Here is a 15,540-nt window from a genome sequence, read left to right as displayed (position 1 = left end):
GAAGAAGGAAAATTCCACAGCCTGGCTATGACACAGTTGCATAAGATGTTAGCAACAATTGCATTTATGCCACATTTGTTAATTTATTGATGTTTTCAGCATATTTGGTAACTTCTCTGGAAGCCCTAGTCCTGGTAGCTCTAGAGTTGAAGATTCTATTTCTAGCATAAATATTTGCAGAGGAAAGCTTGAAAACAGACATCCTAAATGCCAATCAGATTTTTAAAAAATCCAATTACAATTATTCCTAAATTGCCTAATCTCAGCCAAACCTCATGTTTTTGAGATCAGTTTAAATACTTGAAATGTCAGTATTTGAACTGTAATTTCTCCTTATTTGTAATTGATGAAAAAATATTTCCTAAATAGGAAGCATGTGAGCCGCTAACACTTGTTTGGTGATCTGTTCCTAAGAGGCAGGAAAACGGAGACAGAGAAAGAAATGTGGTCAGAGGAGGAACGCCAGCAGCTGGTGGAGATGGCAGAACAACAACGCCTGGAGTATGAAAGAAGAAATCAGGAGGAAGAAAAGGCAACATGTGAGGCTGAGGAGCAGAGGAAAAGGCTAGACTACTTTTAGAAGAAGCCAAAAGACAAGCACAGCTTTTAATCAGGTACACAGCTATTATTCAGAAAGTACAGTTTTTTGTTTTTCTTTGAACAACAACACATCTGCATAACTGGTGCCAGTCAGGACTTATTTATCAGTGTAGTTCACATTGAAGAGCAGTATCAGTACCCTCAGGAGTTGGTTAAGCTGCCTTCAATTCAAACTCCAAGCTACAACAGTTCTTTTGTGATTCAACCAGTTTTCCATTGCTCCCCTAAATTGCACTAACAACTCTAGGGCTTTTAGGATGTACGTGAAGAGTTCAAAGATATAGATAACATCCATTTACACAACAGGAAAAAAAAAGCATAGATTTCCCCACAGAGCTGAAATTATGATTACCTTTATGCAGTCCATCAGAGCCGACTCCAGCACACTTGCAGAACTCATTCCTACTAGCACCTCAGAAGGCAGGACTTGGAGTTCACATATTCTTTACCAAAATGCTGCACACAGCACAGAGCCCTTCTTAAGAGGAGCCTACATCAATTTGTCAGCCACAAAGCACTACAAAGGATAAGAGGATATGCCGTGACTTCACCTAAATATCCTGCTTGCTCTATTCATACTGTTGACATGAAGAACACATTGGCCCACAACAAGATATTAGCATAAGCTAAAGTTTTCTTCCCTTGCCCATTCCAAAGCTTGCTCAAAGCCAACTCCTGGGGCAAGTCCAGGCTCCTGCTCAAAAGGCACTGTGCATACTGTGGCAAAGTCAAACAAATTGCCAATGAACAAGCAATGAGCCTATTGAATTTGTAGGTTTCAAGTCAAAGCACCAGCTTTCTAACCAAAGGAAAAAATTCTGTACTGTATCTTCAATCCATTTTATTAACAGTTTGCAGACAAAAAGCAGCTCTGGAGCAATGCCTGCAGTGCCAGTGAGCACTACTAATAGAAATTACTGGACTAGAACACACAAGATTTTCCTGTCCGTGGGTGTTTTCTTATTTTCAGCTGCTTGAAAAACTAGGCCCGAAAACAGTACAAAAGAATAAATAAATGCTTAGTGCCAGAGATGGGTCACTGCAGTGAGCTCTTTCAGTTCAAACATAATTCAAGGTTCTAACCTGATTCAAAATCAGAACAATGTTCCTTTACTGGATAGGTGCTACTCTCGCTCCCAAACTTGTTTTCCCAGATTACAAGTCTAGTCTGTATATGCACCCTATAGATAGGAAGTAAAAGCATTCATCTTTTTTATCAGCTAGTAGAAATTAACCTAGACAGACCACAATGACCTTTACAACCTCTTGAGGTGCCAGAGTACATGTTGTTTATCCTTTGCTGCTTCAGCCCAGATTCTTTAGGCCATTTCGTAGTAAGACAGAAAACACTGGAACTGTCACAGTTTACATGAGGTATGAAAGACCTCAGTTCTGACTTTCAGAGGGATCCCCCAAAACAACTGATTTATGTACTACTATTTCAGAAAAGACTAGATGACTTCAGTGTTAGCCCTATGCACTACAGAAATAAACAAGATAAACTTTTCTTCCTTTCATACCAGGTTCATCTTGTTTTCTGCTTCACTAGTATTAATCTAGCAAAAGAAAGAAACATTTTGTAGATTCAAATTATATTGAAGTTCCTGTAGATCTGGGGAGAAAAGTAATCAATTTTTGTGGTCTTCCTAAATTGAAAATGAATTTCATTTGAATTAAATATTTATCAAGCACTGGTTCTAAAAGCAAAAAAACTCCCACCAATTTACAGTTACCAATTAACATGCACCGTTCCTACAGCTCTCTGTATGGAGTCTCAGAAGCTGATCTTCTCAATGAAGAAAGCTTACCTGCACAGCAATTACTCAGAAATGTTTACAGAAGATGCACAGGTCAGAATTATTTGTATTGTACTCTTTAAAATAATTTCTGTTTAAAGTAGTAAGAATTAAAAACCTGTACTATTCAGTAGCCAGAAGAGTTTGTGGCAGATCAAGTTTTAGCACCATCTGAAATTTTAACTGAAGTACAAATCCTGCAAACACATTTAACTGCACAATCTTTTGTTGGATTTACACTCAAGTATATACACTTTTAAGAGAATATACAGCTCCTTTAAACATACCAGCTGTAAGCAAATACGAACACAGACAGCACTTATCAATACAGCCTTTATACACCACTATAGTGGATATTAAAGATGCAATTTTCCTAATTAAAAATATTTAAGGCAAAACCATCTCAGTGAAGGTGGTTTCATTCCCTCTCACTTAAAAAAAAATACACTAGTAATGCAACCAAGGGCTCTCATCAATTACTCTAATATACTGGTAAGCATATAAAGGAAAAAACTTAGAAAAGAAAATCCTCTTCTCTATTCTTCCTCCAACATACAAAGGCCAATCTGACTTCCAGTCACTAGCTTCAAAGGCATGAGTGGTTGTTTATCAGTTCCACCCAAGACTGCATTTTCAGAAAGAAACTCTAAAAAGTATAACTTCTTCCAGAGAAAAGAGGAAAAAAAAAGTCTCTGCCCACTCCTCAACTTCAAAAATCAGGTTTTGCTTCAGTGTACAACATCCAAAAATGAACTTCCTTAAAAAGGTAATCATGCATCTGTGTGCAGAAGCTTGTGCATCTTCTCATTTTATACAAACATTAATACTAATATTTGAAGTGGAGTAGTTTTGCTGTTATTACTGTTTCATCAATAGCTGTAACAGTACAGACATTTCTATAGACCAGCAGCTCCTTTTAGGAACTAACTCCTTAAGGCTTCATAACAAACCTGAGAAAGAGGTTACATCAGTTTGCCACTGGTACTACACACTCTAAAGAGATGTTTTAGAACAAGGTCACAGGACCTCAGCCTGAGTGTCATCCCACCGAAGCCAAAATACCATTCCACAGCAAATCCTCCTCCATAGCCTCAAAAGAGTTAAATGCAATACTTCAGCTAGAAAGTTGATATAAACAAGCATCTAAAATGCAGACTTGGAAGAGGAAGGTGGGCGGTAAGAATCAAAGAAAATTGGTGCAGCAACTAGAATACTAGTACTGAATCCAGGGGATCTGGATTCTTTTCCCAGCTCCACTTTCAGCTTCCTGAGTGACCTGAGCAAGCCACTGTTCCCTGTGCCTCAGTTCTTAATTTGTAAGACAGGAATAATGAGAACTTGCCTACTAACAAGAGCAGTGCACAAATTTAAATTAGGATGTGATATTAAATTACAAGGCTACTTATTTCTGGTACCCTGAAGCAGATATATTGGATATTCTAAAAAAGCAATTGGAGAGCAGTCCAAAGAAAGCATTGTTCTACATCACAATAGCAGTCCCTCCTTCCCCCAAAGAATTTAATTACATAGAATACTTTAAGAAAACCCCATATTCTGACATTTTGTAAACAAAAATTTTAATCTTTAAAAAATTGCTTAGTGCAACTATGCGTACAAAAGTATATTGCTAGAGCAGAAATAGGACATTGGAACCACAGGCATGAAAGGAAATGCATTTATAACTTTACCGCGAGTGCCATAAAAACCTGATGATTCAAAACCCATCTGCAATTTCATCTAAGTATGCCAGCACTAAAATGTGCGTCTTTAAATGAATTTGGCATTCATAAAGTGATTGTGATTTACACAACAAAACCAAAGCAGAAACAAGACCTATTTATCCGCAGGAGCGATGAAGCAGGGAGAGTGCAGAACGCTCTGCACTGCCCTGCCTGTAACCTCCTATCAGAGCTTTCATACCCAATGGGGCATAACAGGTTATTTCAAACTGACCATTTAGAACCCTGTAACTAGCTATTACATAAAGAGAACCCTCACAGTGGTGCCTAATAACATGGATATGCCAAGACAGTTCATCCATCATATAAGGATTATTTCTGTGACATCATGATTAAATGACACATAGTTATTAAGAAAACCCTCTTCATATTTCCCTCAAAGTTGCATTTTCAATCTAACCCTTGAGGATATAAAGTGAAGCTTAACTGTATATGAATATTCTCTACCAATAGAACAAGAAATAGCTAGTAGTCTCAAAAAATTACCTACAAACCAAACTGATCAAGCGTTTTACTAGGACAAGTGAAAAATAAGTAAATGTTTTTTTTTTTTTTATGAGGCATATTTACAGAGCACAATTCTTCTGGCTTCGATGGATATGTACTAGAAAGACAAGTTTTAGTTATCACTTGTTATGTTTTTGTTCATTTCCAAACATTTGAAAAGAAGATACAAATTATTGTTTATAAAATCGTTTTTCTTGTTTATTTTAATGAAGCTGGTACAGACAATGTCCATTCAAAACCCACGTCCCAGGCCAAAAGGTACAAACAAGAGTGTCAAAGTAACACCAGTTGTCTGCTGTGAACATTCTTGCATGAATACCTGTGTGTACTAATTGCTATATGAAGTTAGAATGCTTCTGGGCTCTTCTGGCAAGATTTAAGAATCATTAGGGTTTTCAATTTTATGTCTTCAGCAAAGCCATCTCTGGAGCAAAGTACAGATGACAACAGTTCTAGCTTTTCCATTTCCAACTTGGTAATCTTCTTCGCTGGGCCATCAGCACAATTTAAGCAAAATAGCTCTGAGTTATGGATACACAATTTCTCCACAGTTTAGTTCTCTGAAAAACTTCGTCTCGCACTGAAAGTTATAGTCCAGGAGTGAAACAGTCACACATCAAAACTTCAGGGCCGATATGGAAGTCATTAAGAACACTCGCCCACCTGGCAGATCTTACAACCTTCGTGCCTGAAATGCACGAACCTAGTGAACATACAAATGCATGTGTGTACGTGTATTTCTAAAGGGGAGGGCGGAAGGGAAAAACAGGAGCAGGGCTGCAGCTGGATCACAGAAGTTCAGCACAATGAAAACAGAAACAATAGTGTATAATGAGCACGAGAATTCAAATACCAGACGCTTGAAAATAAACTCCCAGAGATGGGGTGCCAGTTTCAATTCAGTGTTGAACACCACATTACAAAAGAACTATTATTTAAAAATAAAAAAGGATCAAGGGGAAAGAAAACAGAAGGATCTAAACTGTTGAGTGACCCCCCGTCTGTTCCTGATAAACTTCAATCACATCTTCCTCCTCCATCCCCAGCTGTGAGAACAGAGAAAAAACAGCACATAATTGTTATAAATCTGGTGTTCAGAGAAGGTCCTAGACAAGCTATAGAATGGTTTGTTCCTCTGTCTCACCATAATCCTTCAGAAGACAAACGGGTTAAGAAATTTTCAATCACTATCTTACTAGCCATCGCTAGTGATTTTGTCTCTCTCTCATGTTTCATCTCTACAGCACATCTCAGTCAAAGGAGCAGCCCTTAAATCCACTCGTGGAGCAGAACACATCAGCTTGGAAGGCACCAGCTTTATCTTTCTCTAAATCCTTTCTTGTGCAACAGATGCACAGGAATGCAACCACTGACATAGCTAATGCACCAGTTGTAGAGCCACATGGCTTATAAACAGCACGCTCCTACCTCACAATACAGCTAAGACCCAAAGCTTGCAACTCAGATTGCCTGCTTACAACTGTTCCCTCAAAGAGGATAATTTAACCAATTCCACAATACACAGTTTTCTTTCAGATTTTTTCAAAAGGTCATTACTATAACTCAATGTTTCTTCCTGCTTTGTCATACCAGTTGCTAGAAGTCACTGGATAACAAAAGTAACCTATTTTCTATTTATTTGCACTTTCTTCTAATAAATGAGAGCCAGAATTGACTCTATTTAAAGAAATATCTTCAGGTTAGCAGCCTGGCTGAACAGAAACTTATCACATATGTATTTAATTTTTCCAGTGAACACTTTCTAGAAAGAGAAAACTCACCTCCTTGGGGGTATGATTATCAGTAATTCTCTGACCCTCGAAGAGGAACCTGAGTGAATTCATTGGAACACCCTAAGAAAACATATATACAAGAAAATGTAACTGAAACTTGCACATATTCATAAGACATACATTTTCAATAAAAACAACCCATGTGAAAAATCAAAAAGGAAACTGTTCCTTTTTTACAGTAAGCTCAATTATTCTGTGGCTCCCACGTAGACTCTGAAAGAGCAAGTCAAGGAGAATGTTAGCACTAACGTGCATGTTTATTTCAAAGTCACACAGGAGTTCAACAACTGGGAAGTTTCTTCAGCATCATCCCCCCTGCTTTTTTTGAAGTATTCATTCCTACACCCTCCTTCCCAAGACAATTTTACGTATGGAAGTCAAAGTCTTTTTCTGAACTAAGTATGCTCACACCCTTATTAAGGATTCTACCACAACATGAATAACATGACATGTACTTCAGAAGCCCCCTCCCTCGCTTTCCCAACCCTACAGCAACATAAGAAGGAACAGCACCCTTCACCATTATCCAATCTGCAGAAGTTTTATGTTGTGCAGGGGAGAGAGCAGAGGTGAGAAGCAGAAAGAAGCACCATTCAAACAGGGAGAAAGAAGCACCCCAATGGGTGCATAAGATTAAGTCACAGTATACCTGTCATACAGTGTGCCTGTGTTACAGCTGAATATCATACCTCACCTAAACAGGTGAGGCTAACACTTCATCTTTTTCTTCTTTCAAGAGCATTATGAGCAAAACAAATGCAAGCGAAATATGACCTGTTTTGTGCACCAATTACATCTCAGAAGTATTGCTTATAAATTACCAGGAAAAAAAAAATCATAGGGGAAAAGCTCCTCACACTGTAACAATCCCCCAATCCACTCAGAAGAAATGTTCACAGTCCCCTACCAGAAAAAGATTACCCTGACACCAGAAAAATGTGTCGACTGTAGGCGAAGGTAATAAGAGGTTCTCCAGATTTCAGCCATGTCTGTTATAACAACCATTCTTTTTTGAAAAATTCACATATGTATACTTCAGTCACTCAGTAAGGCTACTGCATCAATTATTTCCAGACTTGATCTAAAATTTTAACTTTATAGAAGGAGTCACAGCTTCAGTCACTTGGATTTTGCTACAAACACTTCTGGTGCTCAATCTCATATTTTCTTTCCTCCTATGCCAGTCAGATAGCAAGCTGTATAGCAGCATGCTGACATTAGCGTACAAAGACTGAAAATCTAATGCACCATAGTATGAACAAGGCACGAGCAAGCATTTCTACAAAGGAACGCTTCCATTGACAAGTTCAACTTGTCTCAATGTATAACATAAAAAAGCAAAGCACTAATTCTTAAGATAGTATCTGCTGAAGTGGACTTGAACACAACAAGACAAGGCCACACAAAAGGCATCTTCTAACCCCAAAGCTGGAATAAACCAGGCCAAGGCCTCTGCAAATGCTTAGTAGCAGTGAATCCATAATACCTGCCACAGAATCTTAAAGTGAAGATAAATTTATTGTCCTGGTAACAGTAATTACTACTTACCTACATCAAACATTAATATTGCAGTTTGTTTAAATTAAGGCATAATAGCTAACGTTAACAGATTACCATATGAACAACAGTAACTACGTCTAAGGCTGCCCTCATGCTTACAGCATCAGTATCCTGCAGTTTTCATGGGATTTCACTTGGAGCAGCAAGATTTTACAATAGCTATAAATATATGCCTGAGTATACTAGAAGTTAACCTTTGTTTTCTGAACAGCTACCATATAGTTTCAACCAGTAATTTGAACTCATTACAAAATTTGCAACAGGCTTTTTAATAGAAATACCTTTATCTGCCAAAAGAAATGAGGAAATCAATTATATTTATCCTGTCAAATATTGGTCCTGCTGGTAACTAAACAGAAGCTTTCCTGTCACAACAAATGTCTTTGAAAGTATAGTAAGAGTACAAAAGCAAAAGTGGTGTTTGCTTTTTTTTTTTTTTTAAATAAGAGATAGCGCCATTGTTTTACAAACCTGTCTTTGACAGTACGATTCTTTGAGTTTCTTGAGGTGTGTTGTCATTTTCACCTTGAAGTGAATTTCACTGCTGTCCTAAGAACAGGAAGGAAAAAAATGTTATCCTCTTTGCAGCAATTGCTAACTTCATCTACACTAGTTTTGAGACTTGTATTGCTGTTAAACTAGCACTGAACACAGTTTAACTATCACTGTGAATACCTTAGCAACTGGTAAATCATCTTAGAAGACTATATTATGATGCATTAAACTCATCATTCACTTTCATGGAAGCATTTAAAACAGATGGTCTGATATAGCCTCAGGCTCACTACGGAGGTTTTAGATTTAAAAGCTTTAAAAACCATACTTACTTCAGTCTGTGCTTCCATCTTTTACCCAGCTGATGTACTTACACAATACAAACATACATATGCAGGGGACTTTCACTCTCAGATTCCAGAAGAGACAAGTTAAAGCTTGCACTTCAACATTTACATTAAACCTTAATCAATTAGTGTAATTATCTAGAAGTTAGGATACAGGCTGACTTGGCAACACAACATTAACCTAAAGTGAATTTAAGTCTCATTCTGTAGTCCTTTCTATCAGCTAAAGAAAGATATATAAATAACTAGAACTGTCAAAATGGCTGCAAATGCAACTGACTGCAAGAGATTCTGTGCATAAAGCAAGTGGGTCATAATTAGCCTTTGAATGCGTCCTCATTATTGCTGATTAAACTAGCAAGAGGTAAGCTAATTTATGCTAGCACTACTTAGGTCATCTGTCTCCAGTCAATAAAGCAATCATGCCAATACTTCCAAACAATATTGAAATCAATTAAATGAACTAGGGGTTCTTTGCTGAGGACTTCTGTTCAAGGCACATCTGGACACTTTCATTCCAACACAACTTAAATTCAGACCTATAATCCACCCCTCACATCCACCACCAAGTCAACCAACAGCATCCTCTTCTGATCCCTGTCCAGGAAAGATGACCTCAGGCTTATGCGCTAAATGAGCTCCAAAGACCTGAATTTCAGCTTTGCCACAATATTGCTTCCATGATTTTGGAAAAATTAACCCCTCAATGCATCAGTTTCTCTAACCTTAAGATAGGGATCACACTGACCAAATTCTCAGAAGGATAACTTACATAGCTTTTCAAAAACCCTCACACAACAGCCAGAGAGTAGACTAACAGACATCACTGGCAACAGATAAATTGTTTATTTAGGAAAAATCTAGATTGAAGAACTCAAAGTGTCAGCTTTCATCTGTTCATTCCTACAGTACAAAAAACCTTACACCTCCAGACATCCACAAGCATGTATGTATATAAAAAAACCACTCACCTGCCCAATGACTTTGAGTTTAATGTACTCTCCCTCTTTCTTATCTCCTAAGTCCTCAGCTGAAGGTTTTGCTTCCTGCAAGAAAAACATATTCCAAAAAATACTCTGATAAAGTACATTTCATTATTTTCACTGGACAGTATGGCAACCGCCATCCTCCTTACATTACATTAAATACAAACTACCCGAGGCACCTTCTTTCTTCCTTTCTACGTGTGAAACCAACAGTGTCATAGCGTTATGAAAGGCTGTATGATCGCATGTGAAAAATTTCACGATGGAAGAGAAACATCATAGAGAACATAAGAAATGGAAGAAGGATCATTTGAAAATAGATGACAACAGATGCAAAAATTAAAAGTACAATTTTACACCACTAACTCCCAGTGAACAAACAGACCACAAAAGAGAAATAATGAAAAGGTACTAAGACTCAGTCACTTGACCAAAAAACCAAAACAAAATTAAACAAAACAAAAACACAGAGCAAGAGTGAACAGAATACATGCAAACATTTTTCACTTTTCAGTCTTTCCACTGCATCGACAGTAGTTACTACTTTCAAAAGAATGGTCAGCCACCTTCCCTCCAATGACAACAAAACAGCACCAATTACCTGCTTCCTTCCAACATGTTTGCTGTAAGACGACCATTCTTAAAAGTTATAGTTCTAAGAACTACAATGTTTTGACATCTTTCCAGGATAAGAATGATTACAGGCAAGTTTGATTCAGTAGCTTAAGCACAAAAGCTCTTCAAACAAGGTTCAAATGCTAGGTTCAGGAAGACACAAATTAAAAACTTAAGTTTTCATGTGAACTGCTGATAGATAAGCCAGAGATGAGGTACTGTTAACCCCATCCCTCACCTGTAACTACATATGTTGGATGAGGCCTTCGGTTATCTTCCATTACAGCACAAAGGGATCTTACATACTGCCTCAGGTCCAGATGGTGCTTGATGAAGAAATCCTCCCGAGTAGTCAGAAACAAGGATACCCTGCTGACCATGCTTTAAATCTTTCTTTCATATGTGATTGCTTAGCACAGTGGACAAAAGCAAAACACGTACAGGTGCCTACCATATATGTTTTCCCAGCCATAAAGCAGCTTTTTGCTGCATATACAGAAACATCCTTTGTGTGGCTGGACTCGAGCTTTGGGATCAAGCAACACACATACATACTACCCTTATAGATTAAAACCATCCAGATAGGGCTCTATCTCCAGACTAAAATGACAAACAAGCCCTTTTTTAACCCCCTTTAAAAAAAAGAGATGAAACATGCACAACTTCTTTGAATATTAAGACCTCGAGGTGGGGGAGGAGAAGTCTGCAAATGCTTTCCCTAACTATGCAAGTCCAGTGCAAGTCTCAGTCTGGAGAGGAAGATCTCTTTGTATCATTTCGACTCACTGCTTTCAGCCAGATCCATTCAGTTTCGGTGACAGCAAAAAAGCATGAGCAAGAGAACCCCACTTTGTTTGAATGCTTTTATTTTAAATACCCACTATCTGGAATGCTGGGACTGAATTTTCACTCTTCAAGCTCATCCCAGAAACTAACCTCAAGCCTGCAAGAACCTAGACAATCACCCCCAGGTCTCAAAGCAAGTCACTGTTGAAATGTGAAAGGAGTCTTCCCTGATATATAAACACAGCAATTGCATTTCTTACCAAAGTTTTCCCTTTCTAACGTATCTCAACTCAGATCTCATGGCACTATTTGTGGAAATAAATTTAAAAAAAAAATACAGTAACTTCCACTCCTGACTCAAAGAGGGAAAAAAAAAAGAAACTGCAATCTGTCCTGCAGACCTGTCTCATCTCTTTCATATGGACGGCTTGCACAAATAACATTTTTGGTCTGTATGTAGGATTACTAACCTCTAGGGATGCAGAAGAGATTCAGATCTCTACAAATCCAAACTCTAACTTTTATAACTGCCTCCTGTTTTGCTGTTGCCCAAGGAATTTATCAGAACATCCCATCTCTTCACATGAAATTTCAAGTCAGTATCTTATTCTGCTTTGCATAAGAATTAAACTGCATACCAGCGTATTGTCCCAGCAGTAAAGGGCTTCATAGCAGTTTATCCAGTTCTGTGCATTATAGCAGATCTACCTCTTATAGCTTTCCGTAACAAATCACTCTGTACAAGGTATGACAAATCATCATTGCTACTATAACAGCACCTCTAGCCAATATGAGTGGAAAGCAATGATTCATAATGTTTGATTCCTACCCTTGGGGACAGAGAACTCACGTACTAGACACCAATAGGGAAAGGAGCAAACAGTAGAAAGTAGAGGCTTAAAACATCAGCCTACCATAAAGGTGCATGTTTAAAGCCCCAACAACCCCTCGTCCATGAAAAAAAAAAACGCAAAGAGTAGAGCTGGAATTTCAGGAAAAAAAGAAATAGGATCAAATCAGCATTGAAAAAGCCAGTAATGGTAGTTAAAAAAAGCAGAAGATTTGAAAACAGAATACAACAAGACTCAGCAAGTCTAAAACAGCTCCCTGCATTTTGTCAGTGCTAACTATACTGCCATTCAATGCCAAATAGAAAAGCCAGCAGAAAAATACTTAAGAACAAAGGAAGCAAGTAGATTGCAAAGTTACTAAATTACGAGCATCCATTAACAAAATCCATGATCCACAAGCAAACATCCAGATTTTTAGTTGAACTGCTAAAGAAATGGTTACATCAAAAAAACCCAAACACCACAACACCCCAAGTTTAACTTTTCACTAGACTCCTAAATTTCTAAAGGCTTCATTCCACAGTTTTCCTAAATAGCACAAAATAAGGTCCCTAATACTGTCTCAATTATATTAACACCGCATTCATGACTGCAAAGCACTCAAAGTTCCCTGGATGAAATGCAACCCAGCGTGCCAGGTATTTGCTATTGCCACTAATGGAACCACAAAATAAACATTGTAAGGCAACTTATTGCAAATTCCCTCCAACAACAAACTGTATCTACTATTATTCTGAAGCATTCCAACTTCACTATCCAAGCCTAAAAAAGGCCCTGCTCAGCATACTTGAGACCATCTTTTGGCATCAAAATTGCAAGAGGAGGAAGATTACACTGTGCATCCCCAGCTCAGCAAACAAACTCTTACATTTGTGACAGGAATAGGAAAGTATGTACAATTGTGCCACAGCATTTCCTATCCACAGTACACAAAGAGATAAAAATGCTTTCATCTAGATGGAATGAGAATAAGAACAGCCTGAGACTTCGGGGGGGGGGGGGTTACTTCTCTTTTTCCCCTTCTGCTGCGATCCCACCAAGCAGCCACGTGGTTCTAAGAAGTTTACCCTTGTTGCTACAGTTTTTTTTTTTTAAATCGAGTAAGTTAGTTTGTAATTGAGAATAAAGAAACTAAACCAACTATGCATCTTTATCTACATAACAAGAAAAAAGAGCTAGAATTATAACTACTGACAGAGATCATCCTCTTAACATCTTGATTCCAGGACCAAGAAGGAGGCTATTGTAAACAACCTACAACTTCAGGCAACCTGATTATTCCAGTAGCATTGATAAAGAGAGAAATGAGATCTATGGTTAGGCGATATTCACTTTATGTTATACTGTTACTTGTACATCTGTTTAGGTCTTGTTACACAGTCCCTCTACCCCAGCAGTCAATGCCAAAACATATGATAATGTTTAGCACAGGCATTTCCAAAGGAAAAAAAAAAAAGAAAAATAGGGCCCTTATCCAATGCACCTTCTGGGATATGTGCCTCTAAGACACATATCCAATAAAGGCTTTCACATACAATGAATTTTACATACTTCAAGCAGTCCCAAAGAAGAATGAACATGCATACACCTTAGCAGGACTGGACTGGAGAAGGAATTACTTAATGAATGCTGTTATGTGTTAAAACGTGCCTCATCAGTTCACAAACATGAGCGACAGAACAGGCCACATAAAGAGCAGTCCACAGAATCTCGTTCATAATTTGATTTTTTTTTTTTCTTCCTTTTCTGCAGACACTCGCCTGCCTGTTACCGCACTGGAAACGCGTCCTGATGAGAGCTAGCGCTCGCCGCGCTCTCGCAGGCAGAGCCAGGCAGTAACACCACCAAGAGTTTCATTGTGCTCCAAAGTCGGGGGGGGGGGGGGGGGGGCACGGACCCAGCTCACACAGCAGTGACTTCTGTTCGCGGGTCACAAGGTGCCAAGGCTACTCCTCAACGGGGGCAACAGCATATCCTAAGATTTACCGTGGTTTCGGAATAATTTTTCAGTTCATGACTTGCATTAATACTACCCTTGGCTTCCCGGCACGGCAGGAAACATTCGCCGGCGCTGCCGTTGATTTCCCCCGAAGTCAAACCGCCGTGACAAAGCTGTCACTTGGGGGGGGGGGAGGGGGGCAACGCGTGAAATAAGGGCACGGCGGGGAACAAAACCACCCTGCCGTGCCGCGTTAACTCCCGGCCGGCCGACAGCTCACGCCGCCGAGCGCGGAGGGCTGCGCGCCGCAACGCCCGGCGAGCCATCCCGCCCCGGCAGAGCGACCTGCCTCACGGCCGGGACAGCGAAAACGAAAGGAAAGGGCCTCGGCGCCGCGCCGAGCCGCCCCGGGCCGGGCCGCTCCGCGCCCTCGGGGCTGGCGAGCAGAGCCCGGCCGAGGCGCAGGCCGGGCCGCCCGCCTCCCCCCCCCCCCAGCCCCGCCGGTACCTGGTCAGACATGGCTTCGCCCCCTCGCGTGCGGCAGGCTCGGCTGGGCCGCGGCAGGCGCTCCGCTCCCTTTCTCTCCGCCGCAGCACAAACACAGGCCGCGGCGCGGGCGGGATTTCCTGTGCGCCTGAGATCACTTCCCGCCCGGCCCGGCCCGCTGCCGCCGCCGCCGCGGCTCCTCCCCGCCCAGCCCCGGGCCGGGCCCTCGGCGCGCCCAGCCCCGGCCGCCGCCCGCCGCCGCCGCCCGCCAGAACCTTCTGGAAGCCGGGGCCGGACGGGCCGCGCGCCTCGCTCTGCGCCGCCGGCGAGGAGGGCCAGCGCCGGGGGGGGGTCGGGAAGCGCCCCGAAATTCTGCGAGTTTCCGTGGATTTCTGAAAAACTCAGTGAATTTCTAACCCACCCTACTTGTGTTCCCCCCCCAGCAGGGGATTCTCGTCCTGATTCCCCCCAGAGAAGGTTTTAACTCCAGTCAAGGAGAGGCAGAAGCGTTTCCAGGCGCGAAGGGCCCACCAGCGCCACCGGGGCTAACGAAGCCGACCCGTCGGGGAACGCACGCGGCCATCGCACCAGGCAGGCCTGCAGCGGCCAACCGAGCCGCACAGAATTAACGGGGGAGAAGGCGTTAAATAAAACGGGGCGACGCACTCCGCGGAGCCAGGTGACGAAGGGGAAGATGACCTCCTCCTCGTCACCAGGTCAAGAGCACTGCAGGAACCACCACCGAGAACCATTCGCAGCCTTGGAGCAACCCAAGAGGTGAACAGTGGAGATGACAAACACTTGATCCTATTGCAAACGCCACTGCTAGCAGTAAACAAAAGGACAGGTTTAAAAGCAGGGAGGTTAGCCCCACGGATAGAAGGTGACAGTTTTAAAGTTCTAGCATAAAATCTGAATGCAATTCCTAGTTGTACCCCTTTTCCTATGCATTCTATAATAAGAGTAACATGCAAATCACCAGTTATCCCTCTTCCCCATGCATAGCACACACAGTTGAAATTTAAATACCACTATTAAAA

The 15,540-nt window shown here is 40.8% G+C and overlaps 1 protein-coding gene across 1 annotated transcript; it reads right to left on the bottom strand.

The window, feature by feature from the left end:
• Positions 1 to 4,812: 4,812 nt before the first annotated feature.
• SUMO1 (small ubiquitin like modifier 1) lies at positions 4,813 to 14,707 on the bottom strand. The gene is made up of 5 exons (XM_068948119.1): positions 14,522 to 14,707; positions 9,809 to 9,883; positions 8,467 to 8,544; positions 6,424 to 6,495; positions 4,813 to 5,688 (listed from the first exon to the last, which is right to left on the bottom strand). The coding sequence occupies exons 1-5, from the start codon at positions 14,531 to 14,533 to the stop codon at positions 5,620 to 5,622; spliced, it is 306 nt and encodes a 101-aa protein (XP_068804220.1). The 5' UTR covers positions 14,534 to 14,707; the 3' UTR covers positions 4,813 to 5,619.
• Positions 14,708 to 15,540: the final 833 nt, after the last annotated feature.

The sequence above is a fragment of the Struthio camelus genome, chromosome 6 (genome assembly GCF_040807025.1).
Source record: "Struthio camelus isolate bStrCam1 chromosome 6, bStrCam1.hap1, whole genome shotgun sequence".
Lineage (NCBI taxonomy): Eukaryota > Metazoa > Chordata > Aves > Struthioniformes > Struthionidae > Struthio > Struthio camelus.
The sequence above is the reverse complement of the archived record's forward strand: the minus strand, read 5'-3'. Positions and strand labels throughout refer to the sequence as shown.